This window comes from Nematolebias whitei, chromosome 22 (genome assembly GCF_014905685.2).
Source record: "Nematolebias whitei isolate Nwh7 chromosome 22, NemWhi1, whole genome shotgun sequence".
Taxonomy (NCBI): Eukaryota; Metazoa; Chordata; class Actinopteri; order Cyprinodontiformes; family Rivulidae; genus Nematolebias; species Nematolebias whitei.
The window spans coordinates 17681682-17696796 of NC_056519.1; the positions used below are offsets into that span (position 1 = coordinate 17681682).

The following is a 15115-nucleotide window of genomic DNA, read 5'->3' on the forward strand; positions in this document are numbered from 1 at the left end:
TAGAACAATAGCCTCACTTCCAAGCTAGCTCGCAACATGAGGCTGTTCTTCTCGTGTGTTTATTTTGCACTAAAGCTTGTAAACTTCATGTGCATTCTCTACACCTTGTTTCCTGTATTTATTTATTTATTTATTTTAGTTTTCGTGGAAGCGTTATAGCGCATCATACAGATCTGGCATAAACTGTAGCAACTACAGCAGTTTGGGCAATTTTAGGTGTTGTTTTGTTTACGTAGATATTTTCAGAATCAACAAAAATACTGTTTTGGGAAAACGTTTTCATGTGGACAAGGCCGTTTAGTGACAAACTTTTTAAATTACTACTACTGACCTGAACTTGTAGTTTAAAATCTTGTAAAAAGGACACACAGAATTGGGTTTTGTTCCATCACAGCCATAGTTCTTCATTAATTCTGCGGCATTAAATGAAATTTTATTTCTTTTTTCTTTTCCTTTTCCATCCTACAGTAGCTCTTTTGGCAGAAGACACGAAGACTTGAGTTCCTCTACCACCTCCTCTTCCTCCTCGACAACCACCACTACCACCTCCTCGTCTGTTACCTCGCCCACAGGCCATCGCGGCCTGCTCTCCAACTTGGGCTCCTCTTCCACTCGAACTGGCTCCACCAGTCTCACCAGCAGGTAAATGTTTCACACTCTATGGAATATTTCCCATAGCTGTAAATCACAGCTTGTAGTTTGTGTCCGCTGGGTTTAGTTCACCCTGTTGAGTTTAAACTCAGCTGGAGTTCAACTCCTCCACGTCCTGGAATACGTAATACGAAAAAGATTCTTATATAACCAGCAAACGTGAATAAAAATGAATCTAACAACCAAGTTTATTTGTATTAAAGCAGATGAAAAAGAATCAGACAGGTGGGAGTTAATGTTTAAAATGTTTGTATTAACAGGTACTGGTCAGAGGAGAGTGCAGAGAGGGAAAAGGAGAAGGAGAGAGAGTCTGCTGCAGTCATTCCCACTATAAACACTGGCTCTACCACAACCACCACATCTACCACTACCACCACAGCCATATCTACCACTACCACTGGCACTGGTTCAGAGCGACGCAGGTAAAAAAAGAAAAAACAAACAAAAAAAACATTTATTTCCTGTTTGCTTTTGACTCTGCTCACCTTATTTTGATTTTTTTTTAATGCAGCTTAAGAACACTTTTTTTTTTCCTTCCAGCTTTTAATACACTTAGCAGCGCCGAGTCTTAAAGGCTGCCCTCAGTCATACAGTAATCCAGATGCTTTGTCTCAGTTTGAAGCCAGGCGTGTGTCTGTATGCGACGACAAAGTGAGGGAGAGGGTATGTTTCTGCTCTTGTGCGTTCAAGTGGAGTCGAGCGTACGTCTCTGTGCAGCAGCGCTGAAATAAGCCACCTGTCACTGTGGGAATAGGGCAGGGCCGTTTAAGAGCCTGGACCGCTGCAGAAACCTCCAAATAAGGAAAGTGGGCCGAAGTAGCACATTTTGCTCAAGGCCAAAGTTGTGTTGAGCCCTGAAGGAGTTCATACTTCTGTGTGGCCAACAGAAGCTGGAACAAAAACCTGCCATTTTTCTTTTTTTCTTCCCCTTTCTGTCTCTCTCAAGAGTTCCAGTTAACACAGCAGAAGGTTCAGTTAGAGATCTGAATTATTTTATGTCTTTGGTTTGCATTTCAGTTTTATTTTTCTTTTGAAAGTGAAATATTTTATTTCATCTATCACTAAAAACATTGTTACCATCTATCAATATTCTGCATTTATATGCAGATATGTGTTTAGTAGTAGTAGTGGTAGTTCAGTCGAAGCTTCTTTTAATTTGATCTCTTTAAAAATGTTGACATGACAATGCAACTCTCTGGAAACGATTGTTGTATTGCATCAGAAATAAGAGAAAATAATGTTGGCAGGGAAAAGTTGGATACATGATGGATGGAGGTTCGAAGAATGTATCAGAGTTCTAAAATTCTTTATTAAAGACACTTACCGTATTTTCCACCGTACCCGTCGCACCGCGTTATAAGTCGAATCGGTCCAAATGTGTCTAATAAAGTGGAAAAATCCTTACATATGTCGCTTCACCGTATACGTCACATCTATTACGCGTCACCACCGACAACCCGGAAACGTTGGCCGGTGTTGTGCCAAAAATCGATTGGCTGCCAAATGGCGGCCGTGGCGGTGTGCATGGGAGGACTTTAACAAGAATTTAACAAGACTAACACTTAAAAACAATTATTTGTTTGCTCGAAATTATATTAATGGTGTGTCTCAGTCTAACTTTTGCTTAATAAAAGGACTTTGATGGTCAAATCAGCTGCATTTTCAAAAGCCAATACACGGAAACAAGAGAGGGCAACTTGGTCTGTGGCAAGCCGATTGTGTCATTAATAGCCACTTTTACCTATTACATGACACAACGGTAACTTGCACTGAAACTGCCCTGCTGAAAGTCTTTAACGACATCTTCAGATCCACAGATACCGGTGATTCTGTGCTGCTTGTCCTGTTGGACCTCACAGCTGCCTTTGACACCATCGACCATGAGATCCTCATTGCTAGGTTAGAGCAATGGGTGGGCGTCACAGGATCAGCCCTCAATTGGTTCAGATCTTACCTCGCTGACAGATCCTTTTGTGTCTCCATCAAGGATTTTAGTTCCGCAGAGGCAGAGCTTAAATGGGGGGTTCCGCAGGGGTCCATCCTGGGTCCTCTCCTATTCTCTTTATACCTGCTGCCGCTTGGTGCTATTTTCTGGAAACACAACATGCCCTTCCACTTCTATGCCGATGACTGTCAAATTTACTTCCCCCTAAGACACAATGGTACATGCTCGATTCAACCTCTGCTCAACTGCCTGGCTGACATCAGGGACTGGATGGTTTTACATTTTTTGAGTTTCAATGAAAAGAAGTCTGAAGTCATGTTGTTCCCTCCCAACGACACAATCACAAACCACTGTATCGACCTCTCTGCTCTAACCCTGTCAGAAAAACAAAGAGTCACTAATCTGGGCGTGATAATGGACCCTTCCCTGAAGCTTAACAATCATGTAAACATGATTGTTAAATCATGTTTCTTCCAACTGAGGCAACTGTCTAAACTGAAGCCCATATTGTCCAAAAAGAACCTGGAGACAGTAATACGTGCATTAATTACATCTAGGCTTGATTACTGCAATTCACTCCTGTTTGGTATCAGTCAGACCTCCATAGCACGACTACAACTGGTCCAGAATGCAGCAGCCCGATTTTTAACCAGTACAGGCAAAAGAGAGCACATTACACCAGTTTTGGCCTCACTGCACTGGTTACCGGTTCACTTTCGAATCCAGTTCAAAATACTCATGTGTCTACAAATCACTGAACAGTGTCGCCCCCCCATCTCTCTGATCTGCTACAACCGTATGTCCCACCATGCTCCCTGAGGTCAGCGGACCAGTTACTCCTCACAGTTCCAGGAACTCGTCTTAAGCGCAGAGGTGACAGGGCCTTCTCTGTAGCAGGACCAAGACTCTGGAACGAGTTACCTCAGCTTGTCAGACAGGCCCCCTCCCTCTCGGTTTTCAAGTCCCGTTTAAAAACTCACTACTATTCAATAGCTTTCAACACCAGATGATCTGTGTTTTGATCCTGTATGCTCCACACTGGTTTGTCACCATTATCTGCATTGTTTTTTGTCTATATTCTGATTTACCTCATTTTGTATTTTGCTTTGTGTGTTACCTGTTGTTTTGTCTGTACAGCACTTTGGTTGGCCTTGTTGCTGTTTTAAGTGCTTTATAAATAAAGTGGTATGGTATGGTAACGGCTTGTCATACTATAAAGTGCCATCTAGTGGCTGAAAATGTTATTGTTCAATATTTTCAGTCAGAATGAATGAAAACGGTCATATCGCAGCCAAAAATTGGTTTATAAATATGGGAAAAAATCATAAATATGTCACTTTGGTGTATAAGTCGCAGGGCATGTACATTATGCAAAAAAACTGCAACTTATAGGCCAATAAATATGGTAATGTTGGAAATGTATCTTATTACAATAGTACAGGTTTGTTTGTTTTTTTAACCTTTGTGTGTTTTTGTGTACCTTTCTCTCAGGTCGTACCTGACGCCGGTGCGAGATGAGGAGTCGGAGTCTCAGAGGAAAGCTAAATCCAGACAGGCTCGCCAGTCGAGGAGGTCTACACAGGTCGGTTCATTTCTATGATGTAGTGAATAAAGGAGTGTTGGATCCATCTGCAATTAGATTCTGTGCTGGCAGAAATAAAAAGATTTGCTCATTTCAAAGTATATTATCTAAAAATACTTCTGATTAATACAGCATCAGGTCCAGGTTTACAAGTATTGGTTTCATTTAAGAATTAATTTTTCTTCAAGGGTGTGACACTGACTGACCTGCAAGAGGCTGAGAAGACAATTGGTAGGGGTCGTACCCCAAAGACCCGTGAGGAGGAAAAGGAGGAAAAAGAGAAGCAGGACAAGGAGAAGCAAGAGGAGAAGAAGGAGACCGAGACAAAGGAGGACGATTACCGATCAAAATACCGGAGTTTTGAAGAAGTATATTTATTTTGGGGGGTTTTGCAATAAGGGAAATAGACTTTGAACTTTTGACATTGCTGTCCCTCTAAATTAAATTTCTTTCCTCTCCAGCGCTATCGGCCTTCATCTTCCTTTTCCACCTCGGCCATTTCCACAGTCAGCACTGCCTCTACAGCTCCCTACTCCAGCAGCACATTATCCTCCAGTTCCAGCTCGCTCAACAGGCCCAACAGTCTAACGGGGATCACCTCCTCTTACATCCGCTCCTCTCGAGATACAGAAAAGGGTCCGTGTCTTTTTTTTTAAATCTCATCACGATGCGTCGCTTTAGCAACTTGTGTTGACAATTGACGATTTAAAAATATGTTTAATGCTGTAAATATGTTATAAAAATAAAAGATCCTCACTCGTTCAATGATGTGTACGTTTTTCTACAAAGATGTCAATCAGCTGCATTTTTTTTAGATTTATAGTGCGTCCTACTATGCTGGAAACCCCCTCCTCAGGTTAACGTTTACATGGGCAGCGTGCCACAAGCTGATTAAGGGATTGGGTTGCCTTTTAAACTACCCACCTCCACACAAATCCACAAAGTTTTAGCTGTGAAAACAGAAAGCCTCTTATGTTCACTCAGCTGGAGGAGACACTGACCTCGTTGTTCTGCAACTAAACACCTTCTAAGCTCTGGCCAGGTTCACTTGTCAGGATTGTTCCTTGTTTCACCTGAACTTAAATTCTTGATCAGATTATTTGGGTATTTGCACACTGATGTCAAAAAGGGTTAAATTTGTCATTGGTCAGGGGTCAACAAAAGGTCATGGTATGATTAATGAATAAATGCTGTTCTTTAACCTCAGATCTTTTACCTTACGTTTACATTTCGATTGATACACGTCATTTATCCGTACAAAGCCTGGATATGCAGCATCAAAATGTTTTTTTGGCCTGTATTTGATGTTTTCCACATCATCTGTTTTCCTTGATCGTTTTTCTGAATAAACAGAAGCGGACAAGAAAGAGGAGGAAAAGGAGGGCGAGGACAAGTCTCAGCCCCGCTCCATACGGGATCGCAGGCGGCCCCGCGAGAAAAGACGCTCCACCGGGGTGTCCTTCTGGCCTCAAGATGTGAGAGATTGGTCTTTGTGAGAGCAGCGCTTTTGATCACCGTTGATGCGTCTAACCGTCGTTTTACGTGTGATTTTTGATTCCAGGGTGATGAAAATGACCCTGAGCAGCAGTCTGACACGGAGGAGGGCAGCACCAAGGGGGAGCCACAAGTAACTACTCGCACACAAAAGACGAGACTTGAGCCCGTCAGTCAAATCAAACCTCTTTCTTTAATTCTGCAATCTGTTTGAATTCTGCTTTTGTTCTATTCTCATCCCTTTTGTCTCATGTCATCACGGCCATGGTCTCCAAAGCTACGCTATCCTCCCCTCCCACGTCCATTTCCTTTTCACTATCTGCTACCTTTGATTTTTGTTTTGTTTTCCCATTTCCATCTTCCGGTGATTGTTTCTTTGGTGGCTTTGCAAACCGTACGTGTGCTCAACCACAGATCATTAGGTTGTCAAAGCGTGCGTGCGCACAAAGGAAAGGAAGTTTGAGTCTTTAGTTTTTACGGCTTCATAAATGAATCAGTCTGGTAGTCTTTTGGGACTAATAACACTTGTGAACATTTTTGTGCAAAATAAATTGTTTTGAATGAAACCAAAAGGAATAAAAAAAAAAAAAGGTATTTTAGCCTCTTGAATTTAAATAAATATCTTCAAATATCCTCATCATCCATGGTTGAAGTAACATAAAGCAGAAGGGCAGCAGTGTGGAAACTGCTTGCCAAGTGAACTTCCTGTTTGGAAAGGACTGTCATTTGCAGTATAACAGAGAGAGAAGATAGTTGTTGTTTGAGCACGGCCATCAGGGACACGAGGAAGACTCACGCCAGCTGTTACCCATCACTTACAGTGGGTGGAGCAGGAGCAAAGCACTAAATAGGAAGCAAACCATTATCTCTGCATTTAGACATAAATGTACAGGAAATTCTTTAGGTCTTTTCCAGCTACTAACAGACAACTCGGAGTAGTTAACCCCTCTTCTTGTCAGTGACTCTGCAATGATTTATCACTGATTTCACTTGCATAAATTACTCTTTTATCCTGACATTTTGTTTTTTATTCATTTCCTTACAGAGCGACAGATTGTCCAGGTGAGTTACACCTTCTTCGTACGGTCATTTGCGCTCGTTGTCAAAACTCTGTTACAATCAGTGGCTTCTATTTACTGTTGCAGGAATGAGAGCACTTCATCTTTAGATCGCAACGACGCTCTTTTTAGCCGTTACGAGAGCCGAAGGCCTTACTCAAGCCGACTGGACAGAGACGACTCCACTGACTACAAGAAGGTACACACTCGGTTTACACTCATCGTATGAATTATAAGAACAAGAGCTATAGTGCAGTTGAAACCAGATGTTTACACATGTATAAAAAGACCACCATCTTTTTTTCCCCTCGCTGTCCATGTCAGTACAGGACTCCTCCTTTCTCTGTAGATGATTCTTACCAGCTGCAGTCAGCATCTTCACAAGGTCTTTAGCTTTTGTTTTGGGGTTGTTGTGCACATTTAACACAAACAAATTCATCTTGGGGACACAGGACCCCGTCTCCTTCATGAGGGGTATGGTGTATAATTGTTCAGATGAATGTGGAACACTAAGGCATCTGGAACTGCACCCAAGGATGAACCAGAGGTTGATAATCCTCTTCCTGATATTATGGCGGATTTATTTTGAATTTTCTCACACTGTCACACAAAGAAGCAGTGTGTTAGAGGTGTGTCCTAAGGAGCATCCTCAGGTGTGCCTCCAGTTACCTCAAATGTTGACAACTAACCTGTCAAAAGCTTCATAACATCAGTCTGGGCTTTCCCAAAGTGTCTAAAAACAGTAATATTTATGTACCATAATTTCCACCTTAAAAGATGCATCAGTCCAATTATGTCTAATAAAGTGGGGAAAAAACATAAATAAGTCGCTTCACTTTATAAGTTGCATCTAATATGCGTCACCGCCATGAAGCTGGCTTTGTATGGCAAGCCAAGTGTCATTAATAGCCACTTGTACCTATTAATGAGACACTTAACTTGCCATATTTCTCGAGTGCCCTCTAGTGGCTGAAAATGGTAGTGTTCAATATTTTCCATGTCAGAATGAATGAAATCGTCAGATCTCAGCCAAAAATTGGGTTAAACATATGGGTGAAAAACGTATATTGGTCGCTTCGTACTGCAAGTTGCAGGACTTGCTAATTTATGCAAAAAGATGCGGCTTATGGTCCAAAAAGTATGGTACATAAACTTGTGACTTTGGGGGGGGGAGTTATCCAAAATTCCAACAATGTTCAGTCAGGTCATCTGGACGATTTCTTTTGTTGCTGAAATGTTTCGTCCTTCATCCAAAAGACTTCTTCAGTCTGAGGAGCCACCAAACAAAACTGATTTCTGCAAACAACATACTCCATAGTGGGGGAGAGAAAAAAAAAACAACATTGCATGGATTATTACCTGGATTCTTGAGCATGAACTTTGGTGTGTTGAACCACTTCGACAAGGCTTCCTTTAGCAGAGTTGATGGGGGAGAGGGCGGACCCCAGAGGCCATTTTGTCACATCAAACTGTTTTGTTTCCACTCTGGGAATGAGCTGTTTGTGGGATTCAGTTCGGTTTGGTGGGCTCCTCAGACTGAAGAAGTCCATCAGATGATGGACAAAACGTCTCAACAAAAGAAACCGTCCAGATGACCTGACTGAACATTGTTGAATTATTACCTGGATTATTGAACATGAACTTTGGTGTTTTGATCCAAAGAAATTCTTTCATTATTTGGGCTTTTAGAAAAAGGCAATACATTGGGAATCCTTTGTCCTAAAACAGGAAGTGTTTAGTCTGATTTGAAGTCAGACAGTGAGGAAAATAATAGTTTTTTTTAATACATTGTATGTAAACATCTAGTTTCAACTGGATATGATTGTGTGACTTTGCCTCAAAGAATTTGACAAGTTTATTGTAGAGTTTAACTTTTTATTCTGACGTTGAAATGATCTTTGTACAGCTCTATGAGCAGATCTTAGCTGAGAATGAGAAATTGAAGGCCCAGTTACGTGACACGGACCTGGAACTGGCAGACTTGAAACTACAACTAGAGAAGGCCACCCAGGTGAATTTACACTACTTTATCTATAAATAAACAACCTTTTTGCAATAATTTTCTTTTCTTACGTGCTCCATCTGTTTTTGCAGAGGCAGGAACGTTACGCTGATCGATCACAGCTTGAGATGGAGAAAAGGGTAATTACAGAACCAGTTCACCAACCTTCCATTAGTGCTTCTGTGTTGTTTAACTCCATAACTGAAAAGATAACTTCTGCCTCTTGTGTGTCTCAGACTAATTTTTTTAAAAACAACTAGTGTTTATTCTGGTTAAAGCACCTCAGTAACACTGCGAATGGGTTTATGTCTGAAGGTAACAAGCAGGCCTCAGTATCATCTTGGTGGTGGTATGATGTTTCCCTGAGTTTTGGAACCGTTTCCTCTCTACTGCTGGCTGTTGTGTCACTGTAGCTGGTGTCAACGGGACGCCCATAACACTGCCACCATTTTGTCTTTTCACCTGTTTTTAGACGTCAGTGGCAGCGTGTGGTCACCCCCTCTCTGTAGACTGCTTTTTTTTTTTTTTACGTGTGGACTTGTCTCATTTAGCGCAGACAATGTTTGCAGGATTGTGACCCAACTTGTGCATGCATGTTTTTATACTTCATATAGCCATGACATATTTAGAAATGTAGCAAAATTTACTAAAACACACATTTTAGATGCTTGTCTTGAGAACTTTTTATTTAAAAAAAAAAAGGACCTCAACTTTAATTTCCACACATTTCAGACGATCTGTGAAGATCCATTTCTGCCTGTAGAGAAATAAATGCCGTTTAAATCGACATCTGTTGGTGTGAACTTGCTGCTGCTTGCACACCCCTCACCAGACATGCGAGTGATGATGTGTGTGCTATCACAACACCCTCACAGTATTCCACTCCATGTTTGAAGCTTTTACCGATGCGTTCTAGTAAACTTTTTTCTTTTGATATGTGTATATCAGCGTTAACGTCCCTTTTCCCAACCAACAGGAAAAAAGAGCTCTAGAAAGGAAAATTTCTGAGATGGAGGAGGAACTAAAGGTACCGTCACACACACACAGATGGTTTATTAGCACATTTTCAGTGTAAAATGGGATTTTTAAACTGTAAAACTAGAAAACTTTTAACAGCAGGAAACAAGAGCAGTCTTATAACCCAGTGGTTCCCAACCCTGGTCCTTGAGGAACACCATCCTGCATGTTTTAGTCGTTTCCCTGCTCCAACACGATTAAGTAATGTAATTATTTCCTCGTGTTCTGCAGAAGCTTGATAATTCCCCCATTCATTAAAACTAGGTGTGTTGGAGAAGAAACAACTAAAACGTGCAAGATGGTGTTCCTCAAGGACCATGGTTGGGAACCCCTGGATAACCTACCAGGTGGTAAACAAGACGATCAGCATTAAAACTTATGCACTTGAACGATCAGGTTGTATTTGGTTTTACGGAAGACTGAATGAAGTTCGAGGAAAGACGTCACTAAAACCAGCAGCAAGCTCGTGCTCCTCCATCCCTGTGATTCCAGGTTGTTTATTTTTAGCAGCTGGCAGATTTGATCAGTCTCACTTTACCATTCTGTCTATAAGCATCATGCAGAAGCGGAAAGCTCTTAATCATTCCTTCAATGTCCTGAATCTCCCATTTTCTAACAGCCTCTCTCTCTCTCTCTCTCTCCTGTTTTCCCCTTTTCCTCCTCTTGGCCCCTCTTCTCCTTTAATTTAAATTGTCCCGTGTCTCGTTAATCCTTTCTCTCTTGATTTGTCTCTCAAAACGCGTCTTAATTCTCCTCCTTTGCTACTTTTTTGTCATCTCCTCCCATCCCGTGTTCTTTTTCCTCTGTCCTCCACCCTCCCTGCAGAACCTCCCCCAGGTAAAGCAGGTTCAGGCCCTGCGGCAAGCCAAGGAGCGGCTGCAGGCTGAGAATCGGGCCCTGGCCCGAGTGGTGGCGAAGCTCTCGCAGTCGGCCTGCAGCCAGCTGCCCGCCGTTGACCTCTAAGCCACGTCTGTCTGTCCACCACCATTTCTTCTTTCTTCTTCACTCCCCCCCCCATCTTTTCCCCAGCCACATTCTTCTCATGCTTCATTTGTACCCCGCACCCATAGACAGGCAGGTGTCCAACCGTCCAACTTTGACTGGTTTGTCTTTTACCTCCCCAGAGCTTTTGTTTTTTTCAGATTGGGGAGGGTGTTTATTTGTATTATTTTTATTAATTTTACAACAGGACACTCTCCTTTTACAGTACACCTCTAGCAGGTGTTTTTTATAGTTAGCAGTGTAGGAAACTTACTCTTAAACGTGTCGTAGACAAATACAAATACTAGTAAGTTGTAGTAAAAAGAAGGAAAGTGTCCTGTTTGAGGTTTCCTCAGAGGGAGCTCAGTTTGGCCTGTTCTGGCATCTTTGCATGAAGTTGCTTCTCATAGCATCTTTTTTTTTTCTTCCCAAATTGCCAGACTGAACCTCGTCCTTTTACCACTACAGCTTCTTTATGGACGACTTCAATGTTCAAGTGCATGTTTTGCATATTTTGAATCTGCCAGTGTTCGTTAAAAATGTAAACATACATTAAAGTGTTGCACGTTTCTGTAAATACTGAAGTATAATTAGACTGAAATCTTGTGAAGAATCTCAGTGTTGAACATTTCTTTTCTTGTCTATTAGAAACTGCAACTCATGTAAATGCAACCCCAATTTTGGAAGCAGTTAAGATGTGTAAAATGTATTGTAAATGTCAAACTGTTGTATTCACAGTGGAGCACAGTGAACGTATTAAATGTTTAAACTAGGAAATTTTAGCATTTTTAGGGGAAAAATGGTCACTTTGAATTTAATGGCAGTAACTAAGAACTGAGGGGAGCAGCTGCTGGAGTTTTTGGATGAGAATGTTGTCCTATTAAAGTTATATTTATTTATTTATTTATTTTGGAGATGCACGATATTGCATTTTTGGCCAATATATTAAAACTTATTTGGCCAATAACTGATAGCAATACCGATATTTTTCCCCTACACCTACTTACAGAGACTACACAGCTTTCTCTGCTGTGGAATTAAAACACTACATCATTCTGCATGGTCTTTGTCACTTTGTCCTGCTACCAAATCCAGATGTCAAAAAAGGGGGCTGAAAATGATGCAACACTTCAACTTGGATTATGTTTAATGTCAAATTTATTCATGACCTTTACTCTCTCTAACAGAACAGTGCACATTTGTACCTTTTTATATCGGTGCGTTATTTTGATGAAGTGGCCTATGTTCGATATTTAACTTTATCGCTAATATCAACTGATACCATGCTGATAATATTGTGCATTCTTTATTTATTTATTTCTTTCTTTATTTATTTTCCTCTTTCGGCTGCTTTGTCAGTGGTCGTTACAGCGAGCTAACTTGTTCTGAGATCCAGCAGTTTGTTTTTTTACGCCTTCCTGACACACCCACAGCCCTCTGTGTGGAGCAGAGAGCTGCCTTCTAGGGTGCCCAGGGAGCATCTGGGGGGTTGAGGGTCTTGCTCAAGGGCACAGAGTGGTGCAAATGAGGGTGGAGGCAGGTGTAGGGTGCTTCACCTATCCCATCCACTTTTGATGTAGTCGGTCAGGGATTTGAACCGGCGACCTTCCAGGCTCGCCTCCTCTAATCTCTGCAGGTCTGCTGTAGGAGTCTCATCTGTTCAACAGTCCTGGGACATCTTGGACATGTTGTTTCATGAGGCAAATGATTTTGGAGAGACGACTGTACCAGTTCAGCTCCGGGACTCTCTTCCTTCAAAAAAGCGATATGTGAACACCATCACAACAGAATGGCTCAATTCTGTTGTGATGGTGTTCACATATCGCTTTTTTTTTTTGCATGATAGAGCTTTAACCAGCATCTGTGGATGGCACAGTGAGCTGTGTTTACAGACAAATGTTCCTAAGCCTATATCAATTAGGCCTAGTTTTAATGCAGCCCCACTTGAGGAAACAAAATGACCTCTTTTTCTCCTAAAAATGGTTCAGTTTCTCACTTTAAACATTTTAATATTGCTTTCAGTTGTACCGGTAACTGGCATTTTGCACATCTTAACTTCAAAACTGGGATTGCTTCTCGTATGTAAAAAATCTCCGGACCTTTATTTGTATCAATCCTGTTGCAAGTCATTTGTTTTGAACTGTTCCAAGTTATCAAAAGCACGACATTGTGGGTAAAAACCCAGTGTCATGCTCTACAGGAGAGTATTTCTCCAGTTGCATGTAGCTAATCATTTTGAGGTCACATCGGCTTCACTTTGAGTTTAAATTTAAAGAGAAACGTTAAGAACTATTATGGTTTTTTGTCATTGAATGAAGTATTAACAACTGGGATTTTGATTCTCTGGCTGAGAGAACAAAAAGACAACCAGATGTTTAGTCGTATTTTTTATTTATTTTCCTCCACAAACTTTAGATCTTCCTAGAATAGATGTTTTAAAGTGCCAGCCTTTTTTTTGCCTTCAGGTTTTTGATTTGATGGTAGTCACAGATATTTGCCGTCAGGCTCAGATGAATTCAAACAGAACATTTTTGTATGTGTGTGCGTGTGCGTGTGTTTTCCTCAGACTCTGCATGGCTTTCTCAGGTTTTTTTTTTTTTTTTGTCCCGTGTTGTGCCCACTTTTACTTTTCTCTCCTTTTTGACGTGAACCAAAGATCATTTTCTTTTTCTGTCACAAACAAGAAGCCAACAAAAAGATGCCGTGTGACTCCTAAGACTGCTTATTCAGGCTGCAATTAACAGTTTGTAAAATATGCCCGACTGGTTAAACAACTCAAGTTTGTGTCGAGACTCGTCTAAGCCTTCTCTCTCTCTCTTTCTCTCTCTCTCTCTCTCTCGGTCTCCTCCCATCTTCCCTTTGTTCCTTTTACTCCATTTCAGATGCTCCCGGACTTGAAAGCCGACAACCAGAGACTAAAGGACGAGAATGGAGCGCTCATTCGAGTCATTAGCAAGCTTTCCAAGTAGACCCCCCACCCTCACCCCCATATTCTGCACCCGCTAGTCCCCCCATGGCAGCGACTAATGGAATTGCACATTTAGATATTAATTGCAACAGACATCAGAGACGAGACTCCTCCTTCTTTAGTTCCTCCCAACTCTGTATCTGTTTTTGTTTTTGTTTTGTTTGCTCCTCCACCTCCGCAGCTTCCATCCGTCTAGTTCCACCCCTTTGACCGTGACCTTCTCAGCTGCTGTCCCGATAGAACCACTGAGTTTACAGAGCAACAACACAAGGAGGAAGGGTTGTTTGATCAAGCATGTGAGAGCATTGTGAGCGGGGAAGCCTGAAAACTATTTAACCAATAAGCCTTAGTTGTATATAAAGAGAAAAGAAAAAAAAAACACACACACTTGCATTGATCTCTTCTCTCTCTCTGCTATCACTGAAGACCAGATATTATCCTGCACCTGATTTTATTTGTGCCACATCATTCGCTCCTATTTGATGTCATTGTTCGTGTGCAGTTTTCTCCTCCCACTCCGTTTGTTTTAAAGCGCCACTTCTGCCTGATATCTGCTCCCCGTGGCTGCCGTCTCCTTTAATTTATCCTTTTGGTTCACACACACTTACAGATCACTACCACGTGTTTCTTTCTTTCTTTTTTTTTTTTTTAGTTGTATCTGTTTATCTTCCTCCAAGAGGGAAACATTTGGGTTCTCGCTTTAGCGGAACGAGGTGGACCAGGTGGAGTTTAGGCTTTCATTGTATGTGCAATATGCATTTGTTTGTTTTTTTCTTTTTAAAATGCTTTAATGAGTTCATCACAAGTAGGGTTTTTCACTCCTGACGCGTCCCTTCGCTCTTTCTTCCCCTCCCGTTTTTTTTTAAGTTTATATCCAGTTTATATTCTGTATTTCTCACGTTGTTTTAGCAGGTACTGAGTGATTCTGTATATACCTGTATGTATTTAGTTTGAGACCAGCACATGGCATGTGTTTATGGATCCCGTCTGTTACTATTGAGTCAAAACAAATCCAGAGGACAAAAAGTTTTAATTCTTTTCTTTTTATAGTCGAACATTGAAAGCAGTGCAGTAAAACCTTTCTCCAACACAGGACCGGCAGTGTTCAGTGCTTTATTTTTTTCTTCTTCCCTCTACATAATTGTGAAATTTAAATAAATTTATTGCTTCACTACATTTCACTTTCATTGTATTCAATATCTTGGAGTAGTGCTGTTTTTTTTGTTTTGTTTTTTTTCCAATTTTTTTTTTTTAATTGAGCTGTAGTATAGCCAAAATGCTGTCACTTAAAAAAATAAAAATAAACAAAAATATATATATATATATATATATATCTTAGGTTTTGTTAACCCTTTCTACAATGTCTACATGCACTGTTGATGCCATGTGAGGAGTCTTGTCAGGTTGAAGCTAAACC

At 41.1% G+C, this 15115-nt stretch overlaps 1 protein-coding gene across 1 annotated transcript in view; it reads left to right on the forward strand.

Moving 5' to 3' along the window:
• LOC119428513 (protein phosphatase 1 regulatory subunit 12A) overlaps nucleotides 1–14814 on the forward strand; it is a 29876-nt gene extending 15062 nt beyond the window's left edge. The window contains exons 2-15 of the mRNA XM_037696195.1: nucleotides 401–642; nucleotides 912–1073; nucleotides 4088–4178; nucleotides 4367–4546; nucleotides 4640–4814; nucleotides 5532–5653; nucleotides 5740–5805; nucleotides 6718–6734; nucleotides 6818–6929; nucleotides 8637–8741; nucleotides 8825–8872; nucleotides 9709–9759; nucleotides 10575–10586; nucleotides 13613–14814. Of these exons, the coding sequence (XP_037552123.1) occupies nucleotides 401–642; nucleotides 912–1073; nucleotides 4088–4178; nucleotides 4367–4546; nucleotides 4640–4814; nucleotides 5532–5653; nucleotides 5740–5805; nucleotides 6718–6734; nucleotides 6818–6929; nucleotides 8637–8741; nucleotides 8825–8872; nucleotides 9709–9759; nucleotides 10575–10586; nucleotides 13613–13699 (1470 nt within the window). The 3' untranslated portion in view covers nucleotides 13700–14814. The remainder of the gene's footprint in view (nucleotides 1–400; nucleotides 643–911; nucleotides 1074–4087; nucleotides 4179–4366; nucleotides 4547–4639; nucleotides 4815–5531; nucleotides 5654–5739; nucleotides 5806–6717; nucleotides 6735–6817; nucleotides 6930–8636; nucleotides 8742–8824; nucleotides 8873–9708; nucleotides 9760–10574; nucleotides 10587–13612) is intronic.
• Nucleotides 14815–15115: the final 301 nt, after the last annotated feature.